Source organism: Cryptomeria japonica, chromosome 9 (genome assembly GCF_030272615.1).
Source record: "Cryptomeria japonica chromosome 9, Sugi_1.0, whole genome shotgun sequence".
Lineage (NCBI taxonomy): Eukaryota > Viridiplantae > Streptophyta > Pinopsida > Cupressales > Cupressaceae > Cryptomeria > Cryptomeria japonica.
The window spans coordinates 526,011,328-526,037,754 of NC_081413.1; the positions used below are offsets into that span (position 1 = coordinate 526,011,328).

At 36.7% G+C, this 26,427-nt stretch overlaps 1 protein-coding gene across 4 annotated transcripts in view; it reads right to left on the reverse strand.

Annotated features, from left to right (window-relative positions):
• The window catches only part of LOC131077046 (aspartokinase 2, chloroplastic), a 56,201-nt gene extending 33,537 nt beyond the window's left edge, over positions 1 to 22,664 (reverse strand). Inside the window, exons 1-5 of one of the 4 annotated variants that reach the window (XM_058014409.2) lie at positions 22,324 to 22,664; positions 22,096 to 22,144; positions 21,123 to 21,541; positions 15,781 to 15,863; positions 15,636 to 15,676 (exon numbers count right to left, since the gene is read on the reverse strand). In XM_058014409.2, the coding sequence (XP_057870392.1) occupies positions 15,636 to 15,676; positions 15,781 to 15,863; positions 21,123 to 21,530 (532 nt within the window). In that variant the 5' untranslated portion in view covers positions 21,531 to 21,541; positions 22,096 to 22,144; positions 22,324 to 22,664. Of the gene's footprint in view, positions 1 to 15,635; positions 15,677 to 15,780; positions 15,864 to 21,122; positions 21,542 to 21,709; positions 21,894 to 22,095; positions 22,145 to 22,323 lie in introns of those variants that run through there. The other 3 variants (XM_058014413.2, XM_058014412.2, XM_058014411.2) reach the window with 3 other exon arrangements.
• Between the last annotated feature and the right edge of the window lie 3,763 nt (positions 22,665 to 26,427).

The following is a 26,427-nucleotide window of genomic DNA, read 5'->3' on the forward strand; positions in this document are numbered from 1 at the left end:
CACTAGATAACAAATTAGCATGTGCAAACAAAATTGTCCTTGTAAGCTCATAAATTAAACCAGACATTAAATAAATAAATCCAAATACCAATATTGAACTTGTAAGGTTGAAGCACCTTAATCCCAACATGAAAACTCATTAATTACAAAAACCCAACATGCAGAGGAACAAAAGGAAAGCAGATCATAAAGACTGTCAAAATGTTTGAATACACCCACCCTCTTTCTCTACACCATGGCAACGATAACCACCCCTTGAAGTCTAAAGATAGAATGATACCTCAAAAAGTTAAACATAGTCACATTGAAAGATAATTTTGTCAATTTCATATCCAACTTCTAATCTCTATTGCATATGGAAGCTCCATCGTTTAAGGAGATAAGTTTCATATGATTAGATTACCTATGGGCAATTATCTTGTAGATTATTCTAGGTACATCATCTCTCTAAGAACTTTTGCAGTGGAGTGCAATGGGTCAAAGTTTCAAACAATCAAGTGTTTTTTCACAAAATGAGGAGGTTGAGGAACTAGTCTAAAAGTATGGGATGAGGAAGGCATGCAGGTTGAGGTTTTCACTTTCAAATAACGCCCTCAATCCCCTAGGCCAAAAACCAAAAGATCATTTGCTGATTATGTGACCTTGACTATAAATTTCATGCTAACTAGAACTAAGCTATGTTGCTGGGTTACCTAATCAGCAACGAACCTTTGGATTATATAAATATATATATATAACGCCCTCAATCCCCTAGGCCAAAAACCAAAAGATCATTTGCTGATTTTGTGACCTTGACAATAAATTTCATGCTAACTAGAACTAAGCTATGTTGCTGGGTCACCAAATCAGCAACGAATATATATATATAGGTTCAAGTAATCCAATACAATAAGGATGAGGAAGGTGTGCACGTTGAGTTTTTGGCTCTCAAATGAATGCTCTCAATCCCCTAGCCCAAAAACCCAAAGATCTTTCACTGGTTATGTGACCATGATGATAAATTTCATGCTAACTAGAAATAAGCTATGTTGTTGGGTCACATAATCAATGAAAGGCCTTTGGGTTTTATATTTATTAAAAATAAATTTAATATATAAATATATACTAGCATATCTAACATCTTGTAATGTCCCCACTTTGAAATAGAGTTTAAACTTTAAAGGTAAATAATAATAATGATAACAAGATTAAAATTTAAATATAATTGAAAATGTAATTAAGTTAATGAATGGTCAAGAGTCATGGAATAAAAAGTTGTGACTCCCTCAAACATGAGATATAAAGGGAGAAAAGTACCTCATTTGAGAGGGGATAATATAGGGAATCGGAAGTGCAGATCTGATTAATATAAGAAGTGCAGATCTGATTAAGAATAGCTTCTTTTGAGTTTTGGTTTGTTTTTAGTTTAGTTGTTTTGCTTTGTTAGTTTAGTTGTTTTCTTAGTTTAGTTTGTTTCTGCTTTCTTAGATTAAGTTTGCTTTGCTTATTCTGTTTAGTTTGCTTTCGTTTGCTTAGTTTAGCTTTGAATAAGAGGGATTCCCATTTGTGAGAAAGGCGATGTTGCCTACGCGCACACTTCTGGCGTGCACTACTACATTATATCCTGGGTATTCCTTAGATAAATATTTGTGGAGAATCTTACAATCCTAGATTAATTGTTTCTAAAGTATCTTAAAGTTAAGATTAGTACTTGACTAGAAAGGGAATCATCTATTGTATCTTGACACTGAGTCTTTCAATTATTATATATTTTACACTTAAATGAATTCTCTGAGTCAGTATGGTCTCCCAAGTGAAGTCATGGCAACTACAAAAAGAAAAATCACCAAAAGTCTTACTTCAACACCACTATAATACTCAAGCCCACGCGAGCTTCATTGCTTGCAAGCCAAAGTGTGGAAATATGTGAAGAGAAAAAGGACATCAAAATGAATGAAAAAGAAAAAAAAAATGAAAAATCAAAACACTTGGCTTTGGGTGTGCGGAAATCTCTATAGGTGTACCCTCATTATCAAAAAGAAAATTAAATCGCCGGAAGTAGAGCAATCTCCGTGAGATTATAGAGATAACCTTGACGAGGCTATAGACGCTCGCTGTCAACAAGGCTCTATCCAAGGATGCTTTTGGAGTTAAGACGAAACACACACACAACTGCACAGTTTGCCATGATGGAACCAAAGAGTCATATTGTTCTTAAGAGACGGGAATGAATGCATATGTACAAACTTATAACTAAAGGATGAAAGATCTTGATACAGTTTAGGATTCCTCTTACTTTTTGAGTACCCTTCTTAGCCAGCAGGTAAGTTGGTCTTAATTAATTTAAGATTCCAGATTTGAAATGGATTCTATCTTTGGAATGTTCAAGAACATTCCTCACGTGGAGTCGCCAAATGATGTGACCTATTTCACACACCGCTCCATCGCAGATGGGGACCCCCGGTTTTTCGCTTTTTAGGGTTTTGTGCTTAGAAGGTCTAAAGGACAAGGATCGCAATTGCTTTGGGTCATTTCTGACAACTTTCTATTTTTAGAAAGTTTTGCTTTTTTTGCTTCTTTCTGCTTTTTTGAAAGTGACATGGGTTTTGTTCCTCAGGTCATTTCATCTCTGCCCATGTCGTCGAAATTTGAAAAGCTTATCTCTAGATGTAAAAAGCAAGGCTTCGAAATTTTTGCTTTTTCCAAGATTAGGATTTTGTTCCTTAGGTCATATTAGTCCTATTCATGTCTTCAGATTCGATAAATTTTGCCTCCAAGTGTAAAAAGCAAGGGTTTGGTTTTTTTTTTTTGCTTTTTTCCAAGATTAGGGTTTTGATCTTCAAGTCAAATTATTACTACCCATGTTCTCAGAATTGAAAAATTATGTATTTAAGGGTAAAAAGCAAAATACAAACTCTAATTAAGGTTTTGTTCGAGAAGATTGTCCATATGATCAATGCCCATGTTCTCAGATTTCAAAAATTAGGTCTCCAAATGCAAAAAGCAAAGTGGAAACCCTAATTAGAGTTTCATTCCAGATAAACTGTTGATCAAGTATAAAGGAGATGGCCCATTAAAAATTTCGCCTAAGTTGAAGAAATGAAAATGGCAGATGATCAGTCAAGTCCACCCAAGAATGTCAAGCATGGAAGATATTCAAGCATGATCAAGGTTCGCCAAGGCATAAGGAAGTTGTTTGAGCAAAAATGTCTGACACTTGGTAAACTCCTACCAAGGGTTAAATAACTCATGGCAATAGTAAATCAAACTCCTACCAGAGGTTAAGCTCATTCATACACAAGGATGTCTAACAATCTTCAAGGTCCGCCTCATGATCAAGTAAAATTGTCCAACACATGGTAAACTCCTACCATTGGTCAGTTCACTCATGGCAGTAGTCAGTCAAACTCCTACATGGGGTTAAGCGAGAAAAATCAAGTTAAAAAATAAACTAAGGCATGGAAGTGTGAAGCAAGTTCAAGTTTGCTCAAGGTATCAAAGCATATGTCAAGGTTGTCTAAGATCCCTCCAAGTCCGCCCTTGGCAGAGACTCATCAAAGTCCGCCTAGCAAAAAAACATGACATAAGGTAAAAATGGCGTGAGAATTGCCAAGTTGGAAATGACATGTAAAGCAAATTGATGACATGGCATTTGAAAGAGAAAACAAAGTTCGCCCAAGCAAATAAAGCAAGTTAGTGACATGGCACTCACAAGTTCGATTGACACAAAGGTAAAAGAAAGCACATGATTGGAAACCTTCTAAATCTGCTCAAGGTGAAAGAGAATCCTAAAATTCGCCTTCTAGAAGAAAGCAAAGAGTTTCCAAAAATCGCTCTCTAGAAGAAAGCAATTAAAACAAAAAAACAATGCCAAACAAACACATAAAGTTCCAAGATCAAGTTCGCCTTCTAGGCAAGACTTCATGAAGCTTCCAAAGTTCGCTAAGATTGAAAAGCTTATCAGAGTTCACCTAAAGTAAGCAAGCAAGCATAAAGGAAAGAAAGTCTTTGCTAAGTTTACTCAAGTATGATAAAGCATGAAGATGGCGAAGTTGACAAAAGGCAAGTAAGGCAAGATGAAAGCAAAGGCAATATGTTGGAAGATAAAGCCAAAATGAAGTTGGCTAGAAGCTTATCAAAGTTCGCCCTCAAGAAGACATGAAACAAATAAAGCTTGGCTCACCTAAACAAAGGATGAAAGCAATAAAACATACATGTCTTAACATCATCAACGTCTGCCCTCCTAAAGCATTGATAAAAGACATATCCAAGTTCGCTGCCTAAGGAAAGCATGGAGAAAGTCAAGACAGGTTTGAAACAAAAGATGTCCAAGCATTGATAAACTCTAATCTGCAATTAAAGAACATGGCAAGAGTTAATTGAACTCTGATCTGCAGTTAGGGTTAATGATAAATCAAATTACAAGTTGATCAAAGAAAGCAAGTTCACTCAAGCTATTAAAGCACAAGCAAGGTTGTCTAGACTTCATCAAAAAATAAAACTAAGTTGTCAAAGCTTCTTTCAAATCCACCTAGCTTGGAAGAGATTATGGCAAGATGCCTTTCAAGTCCGCCCTATCCAAGACACTTCCAAGTTAGCAATCAAACTTCAGAATTCGCCAAGACATGTTGGAATTAAAGCAATATCCAAGGACACATTAAGTTCGCCAAACACAAAGGAAAGATGTCCAAGCATTGATAAACTCCGATCTGCAGATAAAGCAAGACATAAAGGATGAAGCAAAGTTTGACAAGAAACAAGCATGACAAAAATTGTTTGGAATCTGTCCTACATGAAAAGATTGGCAAAGAGAAGTCCAAGTCCGCCTTGACAAACAAAGTTCAAGTTAGCCTAAGAGAAAAGATTTTTGGCACGAAAGACAGAAAATTGAAGCAAACCCTTGTCCAAACATCATGAATGTTTGATCAAACACAAACACAAATTGATTTATCCAAACATTAATGCAATATGTGAAGATGCCTGACGAGATGAAAATTTACCCATGGATCAAACATGAAGATAATCAATCTGCCATACCAAGAAAAGATAAATTGACAAAATTTACACATGAAATCAAGCACACAAATTGGAAAATAATTTTGACACATGTAATAAATTTTTACTTATTTTCCATAATTAAGATTATTTTTCAACACTTAGAAATTATTTCAAGAAATTCAAGAATCTTGAAAAATTCTAGAAGATTCCTTGCTTCGGAATTTTGTGAGAGAAATAAAAATTTCCATTTTGGAAAGATTAAAACACAAAAAACAAAAAAAAATAATAAAATAATTTAAAAAACAAAAATAAAACTTCTAAGTTTAAAAAACCTAGACTCTATATATTTTCAACCAATTCATTTTCACAATTCACTACTCAGGTTGAAAAATTTGAAGAGTATTGAAGATAAGTTTTCTCTCAAAATTTGTGATTTTTGAATTTTTGAAGAGAAATTTTTCAAGTGTAAGAGGTCAAGAAATTGAGTGCTTTCTCAAAATTTTAAGACAGATTGTCAGAGTTGAAGGTAAATTTCAGTCACAAAGAGGACCCAAAAATTTGAATTTGACTGAATTTTCTTCCCTTTCTGTCTTATTTTTCCTCAATTTTATCAATTTCTTGGCCAAATCCTTCACTTTCAGTCTGTTTTTTTGCAGAAACTTAACCTTTTAACAGGCTGAAAGTGAAATTTTCAGAAAAGACGATTAAAAATCAGAATTAAAATCTGAAAATAACATTGAGTTTTCATGTGTTTTTCAGGTGGATGACCAAAGAAGCACCAATGAAGTTTGCCAGCAAAGGAGTGCAGTTGAAATCCAAGTTCAAATCAAAATGGAAGAACATCACTGACACAGACCTTGGACATGTTGATTTGGAAGAATTTAAGAAAAGAATGTATGGAAATGGTAGACACATCCCTACACCTATTGCTAGCAAGATGATGCAGAATGGAATTGTCCAGGCAGCTGGATTTCCACCAGCCAAAGAATGTGTTGAGCTGATAGTTGAATGTATAGCACAAATTCAAGAGAAATAATTGGCACCAGATGGAAGAGTCCTGGCTAATCTTTCAGAATTATTCATTCAAGAGACATTTGGCATACCAAGCCATAGTAAGGCCACATACAAGACTAAGGAGCAAACCAAGAGGGTCTATGACAGTCAGTCTAACTCTGTGCTGCGAATGTTAACAAGTCTTGTTTAGAGAAGAAAAGACCTCAGGGGAAAGTGCCAAAGCATCTGCTACATCCTTACTTCAAAGAAGAATATGGTGATATCATCCTACTACTAAACAGAATAATGGGCAGTCCTGAAGGTGCACCATTCCACACATGGATGTATTATTTCATGGATGAAATCACCTTAGGAACCAAGTTATTCAATTGGTCTTGCATAATCAGCGACAACCTTCATGAACAATTGATGAACTTGGAGAGGACGAAGACATTTTACATGAGTTCTTACATAGTCTATCTACTGGCTGCAACATATAGATTTTCAGGACTGATTTGCAAAGGGACAGTTGGGGGTGGTGAGAATGAATTCCGATCATATGATTGTTATCCTCGGTTGCAGCTCAAGGAGAAAAGTCATTTCAAACGAGCAAATGATGTGTTCCTCATGTATATCACAAGAACATTGCAAGGAGGTACTCATAAAAGACTGCAAATGATGTGTTCCTCATGTATATCACAAGAACATTGCAAGGAGGTACTCATAAAAGACTTTCTCCCGAATCAAAAAATCTAATCAGCAAGTATGGATCCTGGTTTATTCAGTTTCCAAAGTTCACTTATATCAGAATCCAAGATTTCACAGGCTGTCCTAACGGATTGCCAATTTATCCAACCAACAAGATGGTCCTATTGGAAGTTCTCAAACAATTAGAAACATATTAGAGCTTCAAGAGAATAAGATAGAAGGCTGCTATCTCTTTTCCATTCTTTATTGGAAACATGCTAGAATCTTGTCCTTCAGCACAAGCAGCTGAAACCGCTGGATTGGAGATGCAATGGTACTCTTTTACCTTTTACCAATCAAGGGCAAAATTTGATCCTCGCGGCAATAATGAATCAAATGAATGGAGAAAGATTTAGACATAGGGTGGATATAGAAGACTATTGGGTAGATGTCGCTGACGAGTATGTTGTCAGGTAAAGGATGTGGTCTAGGTTGCCAATTTGTTTAATCGAGATCAATAAACTTTTCCTTGTGCCAGATCAAGTGGAAGAAAGTGAAGAGTGCACTTAGCCACGCTTTGATGGGGATGCGCCTCTCCTTCCTATCAAATGGTCAAAACTTGAACATGTCGACTTAGCTACCCTGATGCGACCAGTAGAAAACTATTCCCATTGGTGGGTTGATCAGCAGATCCAAAGGCTGAGAAGAAGAAATATAAACTTGACATATGATTTTTGGGAGAAGCAGAAGAATGTTTCTCAATTACTGAAGCTTCTCAAGGTGCCAAACAAATTGAAAGTGCAAAACAAAAAGAGTGGGAAGTTCTTCGAAAACTAAAGGAAAGGCAATTGTGACGGATGGACCTATTCAAAAGAAACAAAGGGTGGAACCATCTCATTTTGTCGCATCCGCAAACATAGATGTATTTGGCCATCGATCAATCGTTGGCAGAGATGGAAACTCCTTCCCCGGTCCATGAGGAGAACGTAGAATCATTCCATCAAGAAGATGAACAACCACCATCTCCTATTGGCACAGAAATCCTAGAATCAGAAAATGAAATGGATGTTGAAGGAGAGCATAGTTCCCAGACTTGGACTCGGCTCGGACTCATCAAGGCTGACTTGACTCATGACTCGGCTATGACTCGGCAAAATTAAAAAAACCCTTGAAATTAAGAGATCTTTAACGATTTAAAACTTGTTTCATGCACCCATTATTGAATAAAGCCCAATTATAATGTGTGCTAGCTTGTTATGCCATGAAAGGCATGCTGGTAGAGTGTCTACTTGTTTGGGGTTTCTATTTAGTATTTTCTTTGGCCAAATTGAAATTCTAGGAGCACCAACATGAGACATCATGAACATCTTCACTTGGAAACTGTAAGGGGGGCTTGTGTATGGTAGCATTAAATAGTGTGCTTGTTGAACTTAGGTTTTACCTTGGGACCATAGTTGACCTCGGTCTTTCTTGGACCTCTTAGTTTTTATATGTTGGATGGAAGGGGGAATTGTGAGGACAGAAGGGTTCGAAAATATGCTCCTCAAAGACATGTCCCTTGCCAAAAATAACCTTGTGCCCCATGGGGGGGATTTTTGGGATGTGGGGACAGGTAGGAAATGTCCCCAACTCACCCCCTTTTTTCAAAATTTTAAGAAACATCCCTGTTGTGAGGTAGTCACACATCGCCCCATTGCAAATGAAGATCCCCACTTTTTGCTTTCTAGGGTTAGCTCTTTTAGTTTTGTTGTTGGTCATTTTAGTGTCTTAGCCTTTGCATTGAAGGGATTGAGTTTCTCAAAGGTCATCAAGTCAGGTGGATCTCCTCAAGGTGGAGTGAAGGAGGTTAGGTCAGTTGAGTGATTAGGGGTTATTTAGATCATTCCTAGGGTTTTTGTGTACTATCCGGTCACGCTTCAAGTTGCTAAATCAAACCTTGGTTGAATGCATAGTGTCCTCCTAGGTTCCATCCCTTAAATCGAGGTCAGAGTGAACTCGCCTTAAAAGTTTGGAATGCCATCCTTATCCTGAAATGGCCTGAAATTTGACTAAGTCTGGAAATTTAAAGGATCCTCCAAAAACTAGATTTTGCATTATAACTCATGGAGGTCTGAAACCACTCTCAAACATCCTGACAATATATATGGAATATAACTTAAAGTATTTAAATGTTATATTCCATATATGAATCCTGACGGAGAGACTAACTTGTCAAACAACTTCATGTTTTTTTTGTTTTTTGCAAGTCAAAACATTGACCTATCGTGACCGAGTCTTGGAGCTCAGACTCGGCGAGTTTTGCCATAACTCGCTTGACTCGCGAGTCAGGCGAGTTATGGTCAAAACTCGCCGAGTTTGAGTCCCAAATCAGCAAAACTCACCGAGCTTTGCTCGACTCGCAAACTCCACGAACTCGCCTAACTCACGGCGAGTCTGGGAACTCTGAAGGAGAGTTTCAAGAGGGAATGATTTCCGCTCTTCAGGGTATTGCACGTATAGAAAGCAACCAAAAAGTAGAAGGCATTGAGCAGGCCACTGTTCCTGATTGGCTGAGGGAGAGATTGAAAATAAAAACACACGTAGTAGAAGATGGCATGACTGATTTCTTGGCCAGATTAGAGCAAACTGTAGTAAAGAAGCCAGCCATAAGGTTTTCCACCATCTAGAGAGATGAAACAGGATACAAGACAATACAAATTGCAATGCCAAAGGTAGACAAGGCAAAGGGAGATATTGGTCCCCATGAGTAGGAGATTACCACCTTTGACTTGGGACCAAGCACGAAGACCCAAGTAAAAGAAGACCTGGACAATTCAATTGCTTCCATGAAGGCAAGACTGGATAAGGAAGTAGGAAAGAAGAATGAGTACAAGAGAGAAGTTGAGGGCCTGAAAGATTACATTCAGCATTTGACTACTAAGCCACTTGATCAAGCAAATCCAGAAGCTCTTCCGCTCTTGAATTCACAGCAGGTAGTCAAAGGTTCTGAGGAAGAAGCAATGACAACCAGAGAGACCAAAGATTGGATGGAAAGCATAAGAAAAGAAGCAGCCACGTTTATGGAAGGAATATCATCAGCATATGAACAAACCTCTTCTTTACTTTCCAAGATTGTGAACATGGCAAAAGTGTGGGCTGACTTCCAGGATATCCAAGATAGAATTATCCCATGCCTTAGAGAGCTGAAAGGAATCCCACCACAAGAATTGGTTCATGGAAAAATAATTGAAGCTGGGGCTGCCTATGACTTCAATAGTTGGCACTGGACACTGGTTGCACGAAATGAAATTTTGGAAAAGATAAAGGTTGATGCTAATAGAATAGAAGAACAGATAAAGGCAATTCAGGACAAGATTTTCCTTATAATTGCAAAGATACTTGGGAAAGAAACTATCCAAGAAAGGGATATGCAGTTGGAGAATCTAAAGGTCAGAACACAAGACATTTTCTTTGCCATCACAGGACCAATCTTGAAGAGCAATTTGGCTAAGGCATCAAACCTCCTGTCCATCAGAGATGTTTTTCAGAAGCAAGAACTAGACTGGGAAATCACTTTTGCTCTATGTGCAGATGACTTGGAAGGATTAGAATTCAGGATCAACATGTTGCCACATGTCACAATGGAGGAAGTTGACCAAATTGTGTCCAGATTCATCGAATATCAAAAGAAGGGGGTGCAATCCTAAAAGATAGCATCTTGTGCCACTTGTCTCATTTGCAGTTCAATTGATCTTGGATCTTATTTTGGAAAACTTTTATTAGTGTTAGGTTGTCTTGATCTTGATCATTGATCTTAGATTGATCTCGGCCATTCATTTGTTTTCGGAAACTCTATAAACTCATTCTCTCATTTCATTCAATGTGGAGAGATTTATGGAATTGTTGCTTAGAGCTATTTGAGTAATAAAAGTTCATTATCAGTATTGTCTTGAAATCTTTTTATTGCTAAATGGTTGCATGGTTGCATATTCCCTTCAACACTTCAATTAAATTTGCTTAAGTTATTTGCTTTGAAGTTGTTAGATGAATAGATTTGATAGTATAGATTGGTGAGATTTTGCTCATACTTTCTTTGAATGGATTATTTCCATTCAATGTGTAAAGTTAGCTCGAGCTCTTAATGTGGATGTTTAACTTCTACTTGGAATAATATTGTTCAATTGGTGGTACTATTCCTAAGTATGAAAATCATAAGCACGATCATAGAAGATTGCACATACTTTGCGTAGTTGTCCAAGTGTGGCGAAACAAAGTATTGTTGTTAGTTTCACCCAGTCTACACCATCTCTTGAGTTCCTAGTATTAGTTAGAAATCCTAAACCTTATCCTCTTTTATCTTTTTTGAAGTCCTAAACCAGAAAATCCAAAAAACATAGAGCATAAATTGTTAAACCTGCCTAAGTTCGGCTTGTGAATGATACCAGTTGATAAGCGTAAGTCCCCCTTGAGATTTTCAGCATACACTACCCAAGAAGCTATCCCACTAAAGTTGCTTGTTCGCACATATAGACCTTGGAATAGCCATATGATCTTCTCACAATCTTAGCATAAGCAGTGGTTTTTCAGGAGAGATAGAGTATCCTTGGGGTATTTTATTCTAATGTTTGGTAGATGATAAAACAGACACCAACAAAACTCTCTGTCATATTAATGTTTAAGACATTAAGATATTCTGGTACGTGATCCTGTGCACCTGTCATATCCCCCTCATATCCTCATCAAAGGAGTCTTGAATGTATCCTTAAGTAATGACATGAAATGATAATTAATGTTCTGATTATTGCATTCAAATAATGATTATTTTACTCTAATTAATTCTGATTATTTATTTAATGATTACTATTCTGATTGTTATTATTATATTTTTATTACTCTGATTATTTAAATAATGAATATAATTATTATTAATATTCTGATCTTTATTAAGAATTTAATAATTATTAATATCCATGTTTTATTATTGGCAACCAATAAGTCTGTCGTAGCTAGTAATTATGGTCAAGGGAAAGGCAGCGACCTCTCAAAGGGGTCGCTGCCACTAAGAGGTGTGACTCATGTTGGTGGTCTTCCACCATGGAAAGGGGAGGATAAATAGCCTCCACGATATTTGGAAATGGGAGGGGAAGAAAATATGAAACAACACTGGGGTCAGACAAACATGCTTCTGCAGTAACAAGGCATTGCGTATTCTCTGATATGTATATTTATGTTTACATTCTCACAGCATTGTTGTGGTTACCCTGTCAAATAGGGGTTGTATATTCTGTAATAATAATATTAATATAATCGAATATATGATGCAACAATACGTTAATTTCTGTATATAAACAATCAGACACACCCTGCAGTAATCTGGGAATTGGTAACAATCCAAGCATTGATAATTATTTGAATTGTCTGGAAACTAATAGTAATCTGACTATTGACATACAAACCTGGACACTGGTAATTTTTTGATAAAATAATCTGAATATTAATAGATACGCGAATACTGATAATAATCTGTATATTTATAACTATCTGAAGAAACTGAATCAACTCGTGAGAAGTAGGGTGAACTGTTATATATAAGACACCCTACATGATTATATTGGTAGGGGGAACTGCTGTATAAGGCACCCTACATAATTATATTAAGTAGGGGAACTGCTGTATAAGGCACCCTACATAATTATATTAAGTAGGGGAACTGCTGTATAAGGCACCCTACATGGTTGAATTGAATTGGACATGTCTAGATCCATGACAGAGGCTAAACATGTGAATATCGAATTGCTACAACCATGCTCTTGGGCCTGTATATCCTGCATTACCTTGCAGAGAGTGCAAATTCCAAACTGAAACAACTAACAAAAGTAAAAAATTTTACAATAATGTGGTAGAAATACCAATTGTCATCTAACTTTGGAGGCTTTATGAGACAGTTACTGGGCAGCTTTGTACTGCTCTCGGATTTTCTGCCTTTGCGAAGAGTACCATTGGGGTCAAGCAAGAGTGTCCTCTCTCACTGACCCTATTTGGCATTTACATTGATGGGCTATAGGAATCTCTTTGGCAGCATACCCATTAAGAGACAGTTGTATTTTATGTGAGGTGGTTATAGATATTCTTCTTTTGGCCAATGATGTTGTCCTCTCATATTCTGCCAAGGGCTTACAGCAACAACTTGATCCCCTTGCTCATTTCTGTGAACATTGATTGCTTATGGTCAACCTTCGTAAATCTAGGGTCATGTTTTTCAATATCTCCAAGTACTCTCTCTCTATATTTTAGATTTTCTACAAAAGTGAACTTCTAGAGATTGCATGGCCTACACATACTTGGGGGTCCAATATTTTGGTCCATCCTTTGGACTGAAGTTTGCCTCTCACTCACAACTTTGCAAGGGCTATGCCTCTCTTTCTATCTTGGAACATCAATGTTTTCAGATCCACCTCCTAGACACCTACAAATTGCGCCTTTTTGAGACAACCATCAAGCCTATAGTTTTATATGGTTCAAAGGTTTGGAGACTGAACTTGACGGCTATTGATGGCCCCCATATTGAGAGGCTCCAAAACTAACATTAGATAGCACATGATCTGTTGCAAATTGACAGTTCCTCAATGTGTTGTCCAAACCAAATTTTCTGTCTAGCCTCTATGCCCTGAAACAATCTTCAGGCTTACTTTCTGCATCCACAAACTTCCATCAATAGGAACCTCAACTTCTGGTCATGAGAGATATCCATTTCTAGCATTGAAACTATCTTTAGGCTCACTGTCTACATCCACAAACTTTGATCCATGGGGACCTCAACTTCTGGCCATGAGAGATATCCATTTTTAGCACTTTACCCTTCTAAGAGGACAGCTGCACTTGTCCCCGCTACTTTGCTAGTCCCTGATGCTAGCACTATTCGTACTTGGAAACCAAGATACTTCTTCTTTCCATTGGCATCTCTAAGATAATACCATATACTCCCTGGATGCCCCCCATGCTTCTTCCAACAAAGGATGCCATTGCAAAAACTGCCAAAGAGGACATCATAGACAATATATTCAAACCACCTAGGTCTACCCCATGAGCTACTCAACCCCAAGCATTTCTTAGATGATTGATAGTTTTATTCACCAACCTCACTATCTCCAACACCACTAGTCCATGTTTTGAGGTTTCCACTTGTCCAATTGAGAGTGTGCTTTCACTATTTATTAGTTGAAGCTGATCATCACATCCTCCATTAGGATTTGATCACCTCATTTTAAGATGCCCCATTTAGTATGAGATAACAGGATGGTTTTATTGCCACTACAAGGACTCAACCAACACTGTCTACTTTCTTCAAGAATTTAGACCAGCAGTACCTTGCTCTTCTTCGTGAGGTCATCACCCTTTGTCATAAATCCCTACAAGGGAGGAGTGGGGGATGTAAAGGTTCTTGAGCCCCCCTGTTGATCGCCTCTTTTTTCCAGCCCACCCAAGCAACACACAAACACAAAATAGCCTTTGGATACCAACACTTCACATATCAGAGCTAATAGATCAGTTAGATCATGCCTCTCTAAACACACCATTACTCCTAAGATTACTCAAATTTCCTAAATCTCTCTCCCTTGGCATCATGGCTCTGCTCATTCCCATCAACATGCCTCAACCCCATTCAATGACATGGACTACTACTTACTGATCATCCCCAAGAACAAAAGGCAAATTCATGTTACAAATTTCTTTTCTACTATGAGAGCTACACTGGCCTTGCATGCTAGGGAAGTTTCTGAAGGAAGTGCTTTGAGTCCTTCTAAGATATCCCAACTTGGCCTCTTCAACCTTGGATACTCTCAGCAAGCATCATCAAAACTCTCTCAGTGGTGCTCAAATTATTCTTCCATTTCATATGCAAACACAGATATTCAACGAGATTTCCTTACAAATTTTCACCAGCACATACTTCATTGGCTCTATTTTACCATTCAATGCTAATTGTTAGTGGTGCAATAATTTATTTTGTTGTGTACTTTTTTTTCTTCTTCTTGGATTCTAGGGTTCTCTCTTCCTAGAACTTTCTAGTGTTAACTATTGTAACCTCTAGTCCCATTGAGCTACTTTTGGTCACTTATGGACATTGATATAATTTCCTTCTTTCTTTCTAACATATTGGAGACCTCCAAAGGTTATTAGCAGTTAATGATAGAGACTCTACAACAAAATTAGAAGGTTTAGATGCAAGCAAAAATGAATGTTTTACAAACACATCTATGCAAACTATGAAGATGATCCTCAATAAGGCTCATTGATGTTGATCTAAAGCAACATGCAAGTCCCAGAACTATAAATTTATAATGAACAAAGCAATTGTTCAATAAAAAATTATCCAAAGGAACATAAAAATGAGATTCTAAATTCTAATACTATTTAGTACAAGATGGTAATGAACACGCAAACCAACCAAAAAGTATTCTATAAAAGCAGACAAATATATCAAACAGCAGCAGGTCCATGCAAATTCAACTATCAAAAGCAAACTAGCATCCATAATTAGGATGTACTAAATTTTCAATTAAGTATTTTGGTTGGCATGTTGGAATAGAAAAATAAATATCTCATTCAGTCTTATTAAAACAGTAAATGAATTTATATTTCTATGATAGTATTGTTTCGTAATCAAATCACCCTTAAGGGGGCAATACTTTTGACGCTGAACTTCACAAGCCCTGAGTTGTAATCTTATTTTAGAAAAAATCAAACAATAAGCATACGTCAGCCAATATCATTACTCAGATAACAGAGTCAACAAGTATGTTATCTTCATAGCTTCGGCATTATGCTATTGTTCTCATTCTTATTTTAACAGAATCAATACTTTTCCCTTTAAGTAGAGACAATATTTCGTTTTAAAGGTTTTTCTTTAGCAGAAGAGCATATCTTATAGTTCAAACAGCATTATTTCATTTATAAGGACAATCAAACTCTGTTGGTACAAAAAGTGCTATTTTCACCTGATATAGTTGACTGGTCAACTCCAAGCTCATCAATAGTGCTACAAAAAGAACAAGTATCACTTTCAGTTAGAAATACATTTTCATATTATTGTAAATAAAATGCCTAAACTCAACCACCATGTTGTAAGGATGCAGTTCTCACCGTAAATGTAGATTCTTTATGAATGCTAATTCCTCAATTCCAGGGACCTTTGCTACACCACAGGTGACAGCCTTCTCCCCGGCCTACAAAAACAATGTACAAGAATCAGTGAGCATTTATAAAGGTGATCATAAAATTTAACTAGAATGGGTTAAAGTCATCACACGTAAAAAATTAAATAAAAGAAAGAAGAACCATATAAAATGTCACAAGTGTGGAGAAAAAAAAAACTTAGATGCCAGATGCTCAAAGATTATAAGATAGATACTTTTTTTGTTCCATGAATCTGAAATAAACCCATCTTAAAATTTTTAATGATCAATTTCTCATTCAACAATAAAAGAAAGTGGTTCCCAATATTAAGTGTAGAAAGAGATCTTTTAATATTATTGTACTAAATGAATCCCACACTAGTTTAGAAAAAAAGGAAAACTAATATAATAGCCTTCTCTATTGATTGATTAGGATGATAAGCTGCATAGTTGACACGTATCAAAAGTTTAGAAATTGACTCCACCAACTTTCAAGAGAGCAGCAAAGATGCATATTTCAAATATATAAATACAAATAGAAAGGCTAGTATATTGCTCTCACAAAATTAGATATTGGCACCGCCAACTCAAGAGAACAAACGATTTCAGCAATTTGTGCAAATTGGCTTTAGCTCTTTGGGTATAGGGACCTTATTCTGGTTGACTGTGTTAATGTTGCATCCACTAGCTCATGTGTTGTAAATAATTTTGAAGTAAAAAGGTAACCTAATGTACAAGAATGAACAATTCAAATGTTTGGGGTCTACAAATCGAAAATTGTCTTGGTAGGTGACTCTCTCATATGAATTATGATAAATTTGCTCTTCTATTCTTACCCTGTCTGTAAACATAAGAATCTATGATAGAAAAAGCTTTCTCCTAAAGTCCGTAACCAACTTTCAAAATTGCATAAATTGCAGGATTCAACTAATTCATAATACTGCATCACTAATTTGCTCTTCTATTCTTAAACTGCCCCTAACCAAGTGAGGGGGAAGACCTGAATTTTACCTTAATATCCCTCCTCTTCTCCTTCTATTATTCTCTCACTTTTGTCATTACCATTCTTTCTTCTTTTGCTAATCTCTGGCAATACTTTTCTTTACTTTTACTCCATCTTTTTCTCCCCTCCTTTCCAAAAAAAATTATCCCCTTCCATTAATCTAGTTCCTCTTGATCTTTTTAATCTTGCTTATCCTTCCTTGTGATTGTTTACTTTTTCTTCAATTCTTTTTTACTCCTATTCTTATTATTGTTATTATTTTTATCAACAGCTTCCTCCCACACTTATTTTCTTCTTAGTTTTCCCTTATTATTTTTAATTTAATCTGTCTTATTTTTTTTCTCTTGCTTTTCTGTTATTTCATCCTATTATTTTTTAATTTCTCTTTCCTTAAAATCTAAATTTTTAAATTTTTTGTATAATTCAATTTTCCCCTCTTTATTTATTTCTTTTTCCTTCTATCCCCTTTGTTTACTTGTGTACCTTTTCACTTGAGACCCACTCCTCCACCTCTTTCCTTAATCTGTGCTCCTATTTAGTTCACTAAGTCTACGATCTTATCCACATTTCTATACTCGTCCTGATTATAGATCACTGAGTGTGATCCAAAAAAGTTGATGCAAAAAAACTAAGAGTTAAATCTCAAAACCAAAAAAGTCAAAATTAATGTGTGTGTTTTTTTATAAAGGTGTTGCTAATACATCTAATGACACAGGCTCAGCCGGCATTTTTAGCACTTTCTAGAGAGAAAAACTTTCTTGCAACCCAGTAATTAGACTGATGGAACTAGTTTGTTCAGTGAAGTAATAAAAGATGCATTTCTCAAAAGAATTTAGGATATCGAATGTTTTGTTTTCTCCTTATATTCACAAAATCTGTTTTCAATTTAGTAAGATTGTTGAGTGAAAATATTATGTTTTGAAGTTGAAACCTATTGTTATAACTTATATATGTTTCATCAAAAATCACAGAAGCAAACAAAAAAAAATCTGTTGCATTCGGAGATAGTTGAGTATACAGATTTGAAGATCGAGCAGCTAAACAATACAGTCTAACGCTTGTTGTGGATAAAGATAATTAATAGTGTACAACATGTTTGGTTAGCTAATTCAAAATGATTTCCTAGCTCTCCAATTAATGTTTTTCTTCTTTCAATTTAGTAGGCCACAACTGAAGACAATGAAAAAGTTGGAATTTATGGACCAATCGATGTTGCTTCTATTTGAGGTGCCAGATAACCACTTTTGTCATGTTCTTCAAAAATTTGAATTATTCAATTTATTATTTAACATATGCCAGAAGCATTTGAAAAATATCTTATATTCAAACCAGTTAGATACTATGCTGCAAATTTGGGTATAAGTTCAGGTAAAATGATTCACCCCCTTTTTGCCCCAGCTTCAATACTGCTTGGGTACAACCATACAATAATTAAAATTATATTAATTTTCTAGCCACATAAACAATATTGACTATAGCACACACAAAATAGACAAAATTAACCACAGGAACACTACTGATAATTAATAATTCAATGCCAAACAAAAAATTCATCCTGGCTGCAAGCTCCTCAATTTCTTTGGCAGCAAATGACCACTCGTGGAGATGGAGGAATAGTAGAACAATGAATCCAGAATGGCAGCTTGACGAGGATATAACCCTTGGCATCAAAGAAAGCTGAGTGTAAAATGAGAGATGGGTTTTGTTGTTTGCTTTCTGGTTGTCCCCTTAGTGTCATTTTAGCATTTAAGGCTAGCTTTATTATTTTATTCAAGGTTAGACTTTATGATGTTAGTCTTTGACTCTTTAGTGTATACTTTTATATTTTTTAGTATTTTTTCATATAAAAAATCTTTTCTTTTTTTGAACATGAAGAACCCAGGTTCACTGTGGACATATCCAGGGTTTGACCATAGAAAAGAATAACCTGCCCAGGTATATCATTAAATGTCTCAGACAAACCCAAGCTGCAATGGTTCAGGGAAACCCACGCCGTTTTTAAACGCAAACCTGCCTGGGATCGGGAACAGACCCAGTAATGTAGCTGCAATACATTATGGTAAGTTATTCAAAGCAATAGAGACTGATGATGTAAAACAGTATATATCAGGAGGATTTTCTACGTATCATGAATCAAATAGTATTAAGAGGAAGCTGAGAGCAACACATAACCTTGGGCAAAATAGGATGGCAGGGAAAAAAACCGCATGCTTACCCAAGATGGCAACATGTATGGTCAATGTTAAAGTACTTGATAGGTTATATTGGGATCCATCATATTTTCATGAGAAGAAACATCTGGAATCTTGTTACTTTACCGTCTACTACACAGACAAGTAGTTGTAGATGAACCTTCAGGATGAAATAAACACAAACCCAAACCCACATTTGTGGTTATGGATGCAGAACAAGAAGTCGACCAAGAAGAAGCCTTCACTCTAACTGCTAAACTTATCACCATCAGATTGGATACTATCCTTGCAGTTTGGTTCATGTGTACACCAGATGGATGTGAAAAGCTGATTTTATGGTAATTTGTTTGGAGAGGTGTGTGAAAGCTTCACTCTAAAAGATAAGAAATTCAACTATATAAATAAAAACTTATGAAGGCAAATTAGAGATTGTCATGGTTTACATTAACGATGAAAAAAAAATGGTCAATTATTTTTTGATCAGGTTAAATTCTGCTTAAATCAATCTTATGTATGGATTGACCTAGGATTCATACATCAATTCCTTGAAGTGTGAAAAGTTTCACTCTCAGATCAAGTACACTGAAGTGCTGTTAAAAATGTTTCTGGTATTATTGTAAACCTAATTCCACTTTGCAAACTGTGAATGAATTGGTCAATGAAAAGTTGGTTAGCACTTTCATTTCGAACTAGTACAGGATCAGGTTTAAGTTATGTTTTATGAAAGGATACATGATTTAAAAATTCACCAAAAAGAGTTACCATGACTGCAGCAAAACCATACAATAAGGCATGTGCAATAAACTATGATTTTGAAATTCATTAACAGACATGACAATTTTCAGCTTGCTGGATCCCCCGATTTAAACTGGGAAGGCAGTAGAGGTAGCAGAAAATCTACTTCGCTTTCAGGTGCAGTTTCCTGCATCTATAAGAAACAATGCACTTTTGCACACATCCGCTGACGCTTTATTTTTACTAATGCTTGCTGATTCACAATTGAGACAAAAGCAAGCTAAAATAGTTCATTGTTGTTATCAAAGAGTACTGAAGTTGACAAACAATCTCACACAAACAAAATTCGAATTCATCATCATTTTATCCATCAACTGCTGCAAGATGATAAAGATGTTAGTGTTATTGTACTTGGCTTCTGGTATTAACTGTGTGTGTTTATTTTCTCGATGTTTTGGATTCAACTCCATGATCCATCATCAGGAAGAAGAGAGCAAGACAAGAGAACAGAATTGAATGCCTGTTAGTGGACCTTGATTCTCATACTCCCTCACCCTCTCCCTCCTCTTTTTTTTTTTTCTTGCCTGGTCTGCTAACAATCCTTCAAGTCTATTCTCTGGGCTTGCTCTCTTCTTCCCGATGATGGATCATGGAGCTTGATCCAAAACATAGAGGAAATAAATACACACATTTAATACCAGAAGCTAAGCACAATAACATTACGGAATGTGGAAGTTAGTGTTGTCAGAAAAAGAAAAGAAATTTAAATTGTCATGCACTTTGGCACCAAGTAAGTTATGTTCGGTTTCTCTACAGACCACAACTATTCTAGGGATTATAAATTCTGCCACTAGCAAAAATTCAAAATATCTATATTTTAGTTGTATTCAATCACAATCAAAAAATTATGCTAGACGAAAACAAACTGAAGAAGAAAATTCACAAGGTATAAAAAATTTGGAAGAGTAATTTACTGCAGGGCCTATTTGACGACATTTGTATGCATTGAACCACTCCCACCTGTGACTGACACACGGTACAATAATCTATCTTCCTTTAAAATGGGAATCAGTTACAAAAGCCCCCAATATGTGCCTTCAGGGCTTTGTGAACAAATTAGAGGAATCATTTTAATAAGTTAGAATAGCTAACCAAGAAACGTCAGGGATCAGCCAAAACAGATGGAATAAGCTCATGGGCAAATGGGTTGAAAAGGGGATAAATTACAGCATCCCTACTCTAGTCAGTTGTCGCCTTCCCCTAACCAGCAAACAAGGTTGAAAAGCCCAACAGAATTTAATCAAAAATAAATAAATTAATGTGTACACAATAAAAATAATTTAAAGAAGGAACCAAAGAAGTGAGTTATTAATCATTTACCTGGAGGAGTTTATTAGTTGTCTTTCCCATGGCAGATAAAACAATAACAGGCCTTTCATCGTGAAAACTGAGAACCAAATCAGCAACTTCCAACATTCTGTCAGCTGATGCGACCGAAGAGCCACCAAATTTCATGACGCAACTCAACTGTTGCTCCTCGTTCTTCTTCTTTCCACTACCTGTCTTCTCGACCACTGCTGTACTTCGGCTTTCGCACCTACTCACCACATTTTCCCTTCTAAAACGACAAACACTAGCATCTCCCGAGACGCCGAATGCTTCAAGTGACGAAAAGCTAACCTTGGGGCAAATGTCTGTCCGAAATGAAACCCCCGTAACGTTAAACCCTAGGCCACGCCGATTTAAGTTCAAAGACGGCAACTGAGATGCCGCAACGGCGCCGGCCATCACGAAATATTCTGTAAAATTACAGCAAAAAGACAAAAAACTTCTTCAGCTTATAGCTGTGCAAATGAAAATTCGAATCAAGATAGAAAAAATAAAGTACTGCACCTACACAATTCAAAAACCTGCAAAACTAATCAAGCAAACAATACAAGTATAAATTCTGCAGTCGAGTACATTACGAGTGAAAAGTGACCTCGGGGAAGCAAAATGTAGAAAATGCACCTAAATGGGTCAAAAACTCTGCAAGAGTATTCTGACAAATGGCATACAAATGATCTCTTTCAGCTAAATTCTCTGTAACTCATCGTTCAAATCAACACAACTCAAACAAAAAGAAAATAAAAATGCAATTATTGAGATTAAGAAAACTCCGAGAAATCCTCACTACGCTGGAGATAAAGATGGCTAAAATCTTGGGAAAACAGATCGCTTTTACTTAAAACTGATGTGTTGGACTAAAATAGGAAAACTTGAAAAGTAAAATATTCAATTAGGTCAAAAACTTCACAAACAAAATAGTTATATAAACTTAAATGCTTCACCATAAGAAGAAATTTTGTTTCACCTGGTTAAGATGCAACGCTTCCTTTCTTGGAGCACTTTGGCGCCAAGATCTGTACCGAAATAGCAAACTAATGAATGCGACTTCTAACTACACAAATTCTCAGCTTAAAATGACTCGCAAAAGATTTCCCAACGTTTTCAAAGGAAACTGCATCCACAGTCTTAACTAAAATATGAAAACAATAACAAAACACCCAAAAAAAACAGAGATGTGAAAGTTGCAATTAACCTTTCTTTAATTAAGCTTAAATTCAGCAAAACCTTTGCTTAATCCTCCTGCCGCCCCTGACAAATCTTTCCGCCCACGAGATATTGAATATCGCACCATTCACAGACGTCGTTAACATTCATGCATCTCTACAGAGTATGGACGGCAAGCTTGACTCAAATATTGCGAGCCGCCATCTGGAGCGTTAGGCTGTGGGTTTGACGTACTAAGATACAGCGGCGTGTTTTGCCTGACGTGAATCCAACGGAAGAAAAACTCTCCGACAACCTGGGGGCTTCTCTCAACCGCTGGATGCAGATACGGCTGTGAAGCGAGTAAACGTAATTACATTCCAGTCTTATTTTTTCTGTTGAAAGGGAAGCAAGCCAGAATTTGAAGCAACAGCCAATTCAGAACCTACACGTGGCAAAAAAGAGCGCAAATAGATTTCCTCGCATATTCAGAATTCAAACATGTGAGGGATATGTAAAACCTTTTGCCTAGAGTCCAAAACATTTGGCTTAGTTTTCAACCCTAAAGACGGTGGAATTGATTTTTTATTTCAGTATATTGCAACGCGTTTAGACTTTTCAAGTTGTGTGATGATTTGATGTGAAAATTGGATAGTTCAATATTATTTATATTTTTATGTTATGTTTTTATGTGAATAGGGATTACTTTTTAATAGTACATCCAAGTTTTCAATTACTAATTTTAAAGATGTCAAAAAAATTATAGTGAAAAGTTCATTAATAGGTTTCACATGTATCAATAGCTGATTATTTTTTAGCTTTTTTGATCCATAATTAGCCCAAATGTGCACCACTAGTGGGACATTTGTACACAACTACTCAGACATTTATCTACAAATACTGGCAATTTTGAGTGGATAGTTATTGGAACATCTTTAAGTAAGTATCAAGCGACACTTTGAAATGTGTACTTTTTGACCTTTATGCATATTATTGATTTTGTAGCATGCGTTGTTGCTACTCAGAAGCCAAAATATTAGATATAAGCAGTTATGTCACATACAAAGAAAACAAGAAAAAAAAGTCATCAAAATGTGATGTGTCATGTAGGACTTGTGATTGCGTGAAGTTAGTTATAACCACTACCAATACGCTTCTCCTAATTTCTATGAAATGATAAATGTATAACTAGTGTGCATAATATTGGAAGTTAATAGGGGAAAGGGATCTGTTGTCACAAAAGTTTGCACCCTTGATGACTCAAGAAACCTTGATCATCAACCTTGTGAAACATTGAATCAACCTCTCAAGTGTGGGACCTTGCTATATGTGAGGTTGAATCTCCGGAGAAGGTTGGCTTCCTCTTCAATCTTAGAGCAAGTGTGTTGGACCAACCCAACACTTGTAAAATAAATCTATAATCTGATAGGGAAAAGGGAGAGAAGGAAGGGTTGCACGAAAGAAGGGAAAAAAGGTTTGCACCTAGACTGAAAGTTGATCTACCCCCACCTATAACTGCACAGAACATCAATAAAACTGCCTAAAAGATACACTAATTCCTATCTAAGTCTAGCTTTCTAAGACTGAGTCAAGGTTGGAATTCTTAACAATGGCAGAGGAACGAACAATGTTCTCATATGCCACTCTAAGAAGAGTCAACGCTATCACACATGTTGAGAAAATAAGAAAAAGATGCATTCACACAAACAGGTAAGAGAAATACACAAATTTGCATAAACTGAAACTAGGTAAGGCAATCAAAATCTTATTAATGCAAAGGCAAGGTAATTTTTACAGTTGCAGAAGTCATGGACTGTTGTAAGAGAAAAGAGGAGAAGATCCTCAAAATATTGTAGAAATTGCCTTTATAGTTCAAGCATAACTCATACTAGATTCAAGATAGAAACCCTAACCCTAACCAAGGTTAGGTTACAAAAAGGTAGAGGGGAGTGTTGGCATATGTGCAGAATATGTTGACATGATGATATTGTGTTGTCATTGATGTCAATATGCTGAAAGAGAACCGGTAATCTGTTGAAGAGTGAACCGATGACATGATGAAGAGTGAACAAGATTATTGAAGGTAAGCAACTGACAAAGTGAACCGGAACCGGTATGTCAGAACGAGAACCGGTATAAGGAATGTTTTGTATCTAGGGTTCATATGGCATAACTACTGATTGGTAGTCTCAACTTTAGGGTTTCTGGTTGAAGTGTTTCGAGCCTGTGTGTTTCAACCGATGGCATTGTGTGATGAGTTAGCATTGTAATAGAGATCAGATCGTGTTGCCACGTCAACCTCGTGCACGTGAAGGATCTTGCATGAAGGAGATTGATCTTATCTACCTTGGGAATGTGCGAAGTCTCTGCAAACGGTGGAGAACGCGTGATGGGTTATCACCTCCGAGAAGCGACGAAGAACGAACAATGGAGAATGTCTTGAGATCTGTTCAAGACTGTTGTATTCAAATGCAAAGTGTTCAATGGTCAGGATTGAACCGACTAAATTTATCAACCTAAGTGTTTAGGGTTTAGGGTTTATGCTACCGACCTATTTGTTTCCTATAAGGTCGATGTGGTGTTTCATGCTGAGGTCGTTGGCAAATGTAGTGTGTGTACTTATGTGCAGAGATATGTGATTCTTGCCAGACCAATTGAGAGGATTGATACCTGCATAGTGTGTGTGCAGAAGGAAGGAACTAAAGCGGATCTACATTGGCATTGAGTGTTATTACCAGATCATTTAATACATGTTGATCTCTAATCACTTCAACGGTTGGAAAATCCCTTAACGGGGTAGCTTTAACCAGCTTGTTGTAAATCCTTTAACAGGGTGACTCAAAGCCATTGAGTTCATAAAATCCTCTAACAAGGTAACCTCTAACAGGGGTTAACCCTTAACCAGGTATTCTAGCCATCCCTTAACCAGGTGATCCCTAACAGGATCGGTTCCTAACAAAACCTGTTGTAACAGTCTTTAACCAGACTAGGCTTCTAACAGAGCAGACTTCTAAAGAGTTCAAAACAGCTTGTGGGTATTCATCCCCACCGTGGTTTTTCCCAGTTGGGTTTCCACGTGAAAAATATGTGTGTCATTTGTGATGTCTTTTTCATGTGATGCTTTGTTGTTTTCTGTCAAGCGATGAATCATGTTGATCTAGCAAGTTATTATATCTCTGATGATAGATTATTTGTTTATGCATAAGGACAAAGTGGAAATGAGGGAGTAGGTTGTATGAAAAGATAAGAAGATTGATCGGTTCATGTCTTTCACAATTGCACTGTGTTTAACTCATAGTAATCTGGTCTGGACCGGTGTTAAGGATTGCCAGTAGTTTACAATCTGCAATCAAACTGATTTAGGAAAAGTTTTTGTGCCTGTACTGATTCACCCCCCCCTTCTCAGTACTAGTTTGGTACTCACTATTCATCACTGAGTTATCGGGGAGAAGACAATCTGATTGAATGATCTAAGTTGTAGTGTGCAAAATCTCCTTTGCGGGTGTCTAATCGCCTGGGAGGAAACAAACTACCCTGCAGATGAAGTAACCCCAACACATAAGCATTATTCGGTACACTCAAAGGCAAAAGGTCTCTAATCCGCAATGAATGAGCATGGGTTTTGGTCTGAAATCGACTACAGAGGTGTAGGAGGGACAATCATCTCCTGAAAATCGACAGAAATCTACATGGGATGGCGTCTGAGAAATATCTGTCAAACCCAAAAGTCTTCATAATGCATTGGAGAGGCATGAGTGGCGTCCATAATCGGCCTCCAGTGTCACTTTTGGAATAATGGCGATAATCCCTGGTGGTTGAATGAAAATTGGATCTGAGATCGGGTGTCAACTGAGCATAAAAAATGTCTTGACTACTAAGTCGACAACCACCCACTTTGCAAAGCAATTGAATTTCAACAGTCACCACAAAATTTTGAGTCCACCGTCGATCAAGAGATCTCGCATGCAGATGGACGCGCAAGATCTCACCATATAAGCACTCAAAACCCCTCTTGAAGATTAAAACATTGATGTCGGATTGGGCTTTATGAAAATCCAACGACCATAGATGACTAACGTGGTCCCATTGGCCCACGTCTCCACCTTGCTATGTGATGGCCTAACTGCCTGACCGACCGTGTCGGGTAGCGGGG